The sequence below is a fragment of the Penaeus japonicus genome, unplaced genomic scaffold (genome assembly GCF_977035675.1).
Source record: "Penaeus japonicus unplaced genomic scaffold, GWHDUDI00000001_assembly GWHDUDI00000001, whole genome shotgun sequence".
In the NCBI taxonomy this organism is placed as follows: Eukaryota; Metazoa; Arthropoda; class Malacostraca; order Decapoda; family Penaeidae; genus Penaeus; species Penaeus japonicus.
Window position 1 is genome coordinate 42,487,841 of NW_028234403.1, and position 7,500 is coordinate 42,495,340.

Sequence of the window (7,500 nt, forward strand, 5' to 3'; positions counted from 1 at the left end):
GTTGTAGATCTGTCTCCAGCGGTGCTCGCAGATCCAGCCGTTCCCGCAGGTGCCATCGGCGTTGAAACTCGGACTGATGATGTTGAAGCTGTCGTCTTGAGGGGGTCCGATCCAGTCGTTCTTGTCTTGGCCGTTCTCCCACCACTGGTCCCAGTAGTACGACGACATCACGCGGGTGTAGCCGTAAGGCCAACCCAGCATGAATGCGTTAGCCATCTGCGGGTAGATTTTTGCCCTGGTAATGCTATATTTAGGGGAGATTAACTAATGTTGCGAGAAATTATTCGAGATTTTTTTCAGTCTTCTATGGAATGTGTCCTCAGACGGGATATACCTCATCTACTCTATTTACTTGCAGGAGTTTGACTTGTCAGGATCTGCAGATGACGAGAGCAAAATAGCTTTAATCCCTGGCTCATGCACTAACCTTATACCACCTGGAGACGCGGAATGTGAGGATCATGTCTCCGCCGGCGCCGTGGCCTCGCTGATTGTCGTGATTATCGATGAACACGACGGAGTTATCCCGGTGCAACATGCCCCATCCCTCGTGGAAGTTGATGAGCCATCGAAGCTGGTTGTTGCCGCGAAAAGCTTCGCCCAAGTACTTGCCATACTTGAACTCCGTCACGCGTCCGTTGCCGGTGTATTCCGTTCCCTTGATGGGCTCGCCTCCTGCCGTCGGCGAACAGTGTGACGCGTTAGTGATGATGATAGTGATGATATCGTTACTATTTCGGCCATGAGGAAAGAATTCGTATCCTACTTGTTCTTCAGCATAACTACCAAGACTAAATAACAAAAGCCCATCTACAAAGTGAAAAACATGTTTAATAATGCATTTGTCCCATAGTATCATATTTCTAAATAGGGTGAAAAAGAAATACCTAAGTCGATGACTTCCTGGAAAATGAATGGCCTAGAACCATCCGGGAAATAAGCAGTATTGAGATTGTTCAATCGGTCAAAAATTATCTGAAAAAAAATTCTCAGTGATAGCCTAAAATAACTGTTTTTTTTTTCAAGATACATACATAATTCGTTGCTCTTTTTATCTTCAATAGAAGCCAGACCAAGAAAAACTGAAACACGAGATACTGAGATATTGAGACATGACACGCAAATCTTAACAGTCATGCTAATCAGCCTTTTCATGTCCTTTCACCGCCTCACCTTTAAGTCTCCGGGCCACATGTGCTTGGTGGCGTCAATACGAAAGCCAGCGACGCCCCAGCCAATGAGTGTGTTCATGTAGTCCACGATTTTCCCTCGAACGTACTCACTGCCCTGATTCAGGTCGTTCAGCCCCACCAGCTTACAGTTGCGTACCTTTGGGACATTTGCTTGTAAGAGGAAGCTTGCAGTATATGTAGTATTGCAGAATGGGTGGATAGAGAATATGAATGTTGATGGAATATCTCATCGAAATTATTAGCATTATAAATTCTATAGATGTCATAAACTGAGCATCTTTGTATAACTTTTTGGAATATGTTTAAAGCATGGTCTGTTATATTCTGAAATCTGCATATGTAAATTTGTATCTTTATACAACACTACGGGCGGTCCCCCAGGATGACCACGGGCGGTCCCCCAGGATAGCCCTGGCATGAGCTAATAATAAGGCTCAACCTGTAACTACCACCAAGTAACCAAGTAAGTAACTACGTCTAGTTACCAATATCGCCCTAATTTACGTCACTGTGACCAAAGTATTCAGACGACAGGAGTGGTTAACATGGATGACAAACGAAAGTGAAACATATTAAATTCATATCTTACGCCCGGCACTATATCTTTTTTGACTCACCTGGTTCATGTCACCGTAGTTCTCAATTGTCCCCGAGCCAGTGTGGCAGTTGCCATCATTGAAGTCGAAGGCGGAGAAGGGAACACCTGGGTAGGATTGCGCGCCAGAGTCGAAGGATGATCCACCCGTAGCTCCTGTGCCCTGAGGCCATCCGCCACTCATATGGTTGATCACTGCATCCACGTAAATCCTGAAGGACATTAGCCCTTTTTTAACATACTGTACTAGAAACTCCATACACTTATCCACAGACTGGGACAGTGTTCACAATACATGCATGATGTAGAATTTGATGCCTATATCAATGTTTCACTAATAATTTTCCTCTTTGTTGACATAAGGAAGACCACATGTTTAGGAATACAAATGCACCCAAAAATAGTTATTTATTTTTTGTTGTGTTGTTGTTGCTTGCAATATGTTTGTAAAGGATCTAAACGTTGGTGTAAATATTCACCTAAAAACGTAATATGTTAGTGGCCAGTCTCTAGATTTATATTGCCATCTTGATTGAAAAGTATTTCTTAACATAGCAAAGAGGTGTCTGGATAGTATACTTACGTCATGATACAATATTTGAATCACAGATGAAAGAAATGACGAGCTATTATTACGTTCTGAGAACAATTCCTTCCATCCTCACCTCACTCCTACATTATTGCATCGAGTGACCATATCCTTGAAGGCATTTTCATCGCCAGAACGAGAGGCGATCTTGTAGGAGACCGGTTGGTACCTCTCCCACCACGGCCGCTGTGTGCTGCCTTGGTACACGGCTACGTACTCATTAGGTGGCGATACCTTTTAGAGGGAAAACAGGGTCGTTTATCGAGACAAAAGGGTATTGTAGAATAAGATAGATTTTGAAAGTAAGGCTATGAGACTAAGATTAAATCTGCTATTTGTGAAAATGAGAACAATGCATTAATAAAGAGAAACAGATGAATAAGACTTATACTATGACCACTATTAGAGCAGCAAAACTGCCTTCGTTTAAACCAACGAATTTTATGTCTTCCAAAATTAAACTAGTTGACATGATTCAGAGAAAGTCGTTCGAAGGCATAAGATAACACATTATTGCACCGCTTTGGCATGTGCACTGTACCTGAACGGCGCCGTAACCTCGGGGCGCAAGGAAACTCTCACACTCATTAGCAATGTCGGGCCATTTCCATTCGAAGAGGTGGACCATAACCTACGGGTTAAAAACATCGAAGAATTAGAATTTTTTCTCTATGTTTCTCTTGCTTTCTTTCTGTCTCTCTCTCTCTCAGATTCTCTTTCTTTCTGTATCTCTCTCTCAGATTCTCTTTCTTTCTCTCTCTCTGTTTCCCTTCATCTCTCTCTCTCTCTCTCTCTCTCTCTCCCTCCCTCCCTCCCTCCCTCCCTCTCTCTCTCTCTCTCTCTCTCTCTCTCTCTCTCTCTCTCTCTCTCTCTCTCTCTCTCTCTCTCTCTCTCTCTCTCTCTCTCTCTCTCTCTCTCCGTCCCCCCCTCTCTCTCTCTATTCTCTCTCTCTCTCCCTCCCTCCCTCCCTCTCTCTCTCTCTCTCTCTCTCTCTCTCTCTCTCTCTCTCTCTCTCTCTCTCTCTCTCTCTCTCTCTTTCTCATTCTATCCCTCTCACCTTTCAACTATACAGACATAATTGATTACATAATACATACAATTCTCTCTCTGATCTGCTTTATTATATCTTATTTACCTGTCGGTCATCCCAGACGTTGCCGTTCCATTGCGCATGCGCAACGGCGACCAGCAATGTCAGGCTTAACAATCTCAGGTTCACCATTCTCTCTGAGGATAAACTCTAAATTTGTACGGGGCACTATTCTATAATTACATTTGTACCAGTGAATTCACAAGGATAATAAAGATGATGATAATAATAAGTATACTACGTGTGGCTACTTCGTTTTATGACACTAATGGAAAATGCAGCAAAAGGGAAACGTTACTGGCGCTTTTTATTACGAATAAGCAATTATACCGAAAATTTTATGAAAAAACACAAAAAGCAAATTGATAGGCATGAAGAATATCCAGATCATTTTTTATCGTTATCATGATCAATAGTTTGTTATCATTGTGAAATCTCTTTCTTTTTATTGGTCATCTTTTTGTAATAATAGTACTAATCATGATACTGATAATGATTGTGATAATAAGGATAACAATAATGATGAAAATTATAACAGTAATTATAATGATAATAATAATAACAATGATGATATTAATAATGATGATGATAACAAATAACATTATAAAAAATGATATTGATACTAATGACCAATTACTATAACAACAGTGATAATGATAATAATGTTGTTAGATGAAAAATATGATGATGATGAATATTATCATCATTGAAATTATTTTATCATAAGTATTATTGTTATTATTATTACTATTATCATCATTATTATTGTTTATTAATTCTATTATTCATTTTTATCAGTATTTTCATTGATTTTAATAACCTTTTGATATAATACCCATCGTGACAAATGTTGAAAAATATTGAATGAGAATAAAAACCTTCTCAAAAGAGAAGTAATAAAATTATTAATAACTTGTTCTACAAAGTTACATCACAATAATGATGATAACATTGATACTTGTTATGTAAACACTATCATAACAAAGTGATGATAATGTATTCAAAATCTGACCACACTTATAATACAAGCGGTAATCTTCATCAAAACAAGAAGGGAAATTATCTTAAAATGCTACAAAATCAATGAATAAACAACAATAGAAAATGATAATATAATGTGAACATAAAAATAATATAAACAAGATACAAAGAAAGAACCACATTTCGACTTGAATGCAAACAACAGTTCAAGGAAGAAGAAGAAGAAGAAGAAGAAACAAAAATACAAATATCGTATTTCCTCTAAAGAAACACCTGGTGAAAAGGAATGAAAAAAAAAAAATCATGGAAAATCTAATTAAAACGTTATCAAAAGAATACCTCGCAATTATTCAAAAAATCTCGGGGTTATTCATAATGACATGTACCTTGCCATAGCGATCTCCGTACAACTTACCTGCCATGCCTTCCGAACGTATGGCATGGCAATGAGACCTCAATCACATTTATTTATAGATGTCTCGTAAGATAAAGGGATAATAGGGCTAAAGGTGTGTATACCGTGTTCCTTATCTTTCCGTAAAACAACAGAATGTGGGAAAAGTGTTTTTACTTAAAGCATCGGATTTAGAGGGAAAGATGCTTAGGTAACCATTGTGATTCCTCCCACACGAGTTGATAAAGTTTACGTGACGAGACAGGTGTGCCGTTACGCATCTATGTGACATCTCAGTGAAATACGTGTTTATGGATAGTGTGCGTGGGAAAGTACAGTTTATCTTAAGGATTATATATGGACTGTATTATGTTGTCTTATCCAATTGCTATAATTTCTAATGGAATTGCATATTTCTTTTGTATATAATCAGTATGTGATAACATCATTATATAACAGTTGCTCTTACTCAAAATGATATCCATATATATATATATATATATATATATATATATATATATATATATATATATATATATTATATATATATATTATATATATGTATATATATATATATATATATATATATATATATATGTATGCATGTATGTATGTATGTATGTATATATATATATGTGTGTGTGTGCGCGCGCGCGCGTGTGTGTGTGTGCTTGTGTATGTGTGTGTGTGTGTGTGTGTGTGTGTGTGTGTTCATGCAATTGTGAGGATGATATAATTTATACATGTGCCTTGTATCTTCGTAATAGAACACTTGCCATGATCTAAAACATTCAATACGACATAAGAAGAACTAAAACCACCCCAGTATCAATTTTACCAGGCCAACAAACAGTAAACCCAAATAGCTATACTCCAACAAATCTAAAATGCGACGCATGACCCATGAAGAAGGGGACAAAAAGACCAAACTATTTTCGCTTGCAAGCACACCAAGCTCTAGACCCTGATATCCCTCTTCCCTTCAGGGGTCGCCCTGTCACCGCCCTTTCCTCCTGCCGGACATGCCTTGTCATCAGAGCAGTGCACGTGACAGGCGGCGCAGCTGGACAAGAGGACACGTTAAAGCAGAGCCCAACATTAGTGCTTCTATGAGCGCGCGTCACATGGCCCGGGCGGATGCAGCGTCCGGTTTCGGGAAGGACACAGCTCTCGAGCTCAATGAATGGCCATTGTGTGCAATGACTATCATGGAAATGGAAGTAGAGTTAATTAGTGCAGGCACTTGGGTTGATCTCATAATAATAATGATGATGGTGATGATAATGATAATAGATCGATAATGATAATGATAATAGATCGATAATGATAAGGATAATGATGAAAATAATGATGATAAATATAATGATGATAACAACAATAATGATAATGATGATAACAATAATAACGATAATGATAACGATGATAATGATGATGATAATAATAATGATTATAATAAAAATGATGATAAAAACAATTACAATTACTAATGATGAAGATAAAGATGATAATAGTAATAATCACAATACTAGTGATGATGAAGTAACGATAATGACTAGAATAATGATGATAATAACAGTAACAATGATATCAATAATTATAAAGGTGATAATAGTAATAGTAATGATGATAATAATAATAATAACAGTAATAACAATGATGATAATAACAGTAATAATAATAGTGATATTGGTTATGATAATGGTATGGATAATGATGAAAATAATAATGATAATAATAATAGAAATAAAAATGACAACAATAATGATAATAATGATAGTGGTGATAATAATGATGGTGAGAATGACAATGAAAGTGATGGTAATGATAGTAATAATGATTTTTAAAAATTTAATAGCAATTATAATGCTAAAAATGATAACTGCAGACATGATGATAATGTTGATAATACTAAAGAGATAAAGATAATGATAATGATAACAATAATGATAAGTGATAGTAATAATTAGAATGATGATGATAATTACAATAATGATAATGATGATAATAATTATAAATATGATAATGATCATGATAATAACAATGGTAATAATGATGGTAATGCTACTACTACTGATACTAATAATGATAATGATAATACTGCTGTCAATAATAATGACAATGATATTGATAACAAATATAATGATAATGATAATACTGCTGTCAATGATAATGATAATGATATTGATAACAAATATAATGATAATGAAGATAATAACAAATTCAAATTCAAATTCAAATTCAGATTCAAAAAGTTTATTCCATAAATTACAATGGTTATGATAATGATAAAAGTAATGATAATGATAATGATAATAATATCAATAATAATGATAATAGCAATAATGTTAATGATACTAACAAAAATATTAATGATAATTATAATGTTAAGGATAATGATAATAATACAATTAACAATAATGATACCGATAATCATGATAGCAGTAATAGTAATAATGATTATCATCATTACAATTATAATGAAAATATTAATAATGTTCATAATAATACTGATAATGCCAATAATGGTGATAATTATAATAATAAAAGTAATGATGACAATGATTATTGCAATGATAAGGGTGGTATTAAACATGATGACAAAGAAAGTGACGACAATGCTAATACTAATGCTAATAATGATGATTATGATGATAATGA

At 35.5% G+C, this 7,500-nt stretch overlaps 1 protein-coding gene across 1 annotated transcript in view; it reads right to left on the bottom strand.

The window, feature by feature from the left end:
• LOC122261503 (alpha-amylase 1) overlaps positions 1–7,500 on the bottom strand; it is a 16,182-nt gene that overhangs the window by 1,305 nt on the left and 7,377 nt on the right. The window contains exons 2-9 of the mRNA XM_086540622.1: positions 3,513–3,604; positions 2,919–3,008; positions 2,454–2,611; positions 1,811–2,000; positions 1,174–1,329; positions 888–975; positions 428–675; positions 1–216 (exon numbers count right to left, since the gene is read on the bottom strand). The exon at positions 1–216 is cut by the window's left edge and continues 28 nt beyond it. Coding sequence (XP_086396748.1) covers positions 1–216; positions 428–675; positions 888–975; positions 1,174–1,329; positions 1,811–2,000; positions 2,454–2,611; positions 2,919–3,008; positions 3,513–3,604 — 1,238 coding nt within the window. The remainder of the gene's footprint in view (positions 217–427; positions 676–887; positions 976–1,173; positions 1,330–1,810; positions 2,001–2,453; positions 2,612–2,918; positions 3,009–3,512; positions 3,605–7,500) is intronic.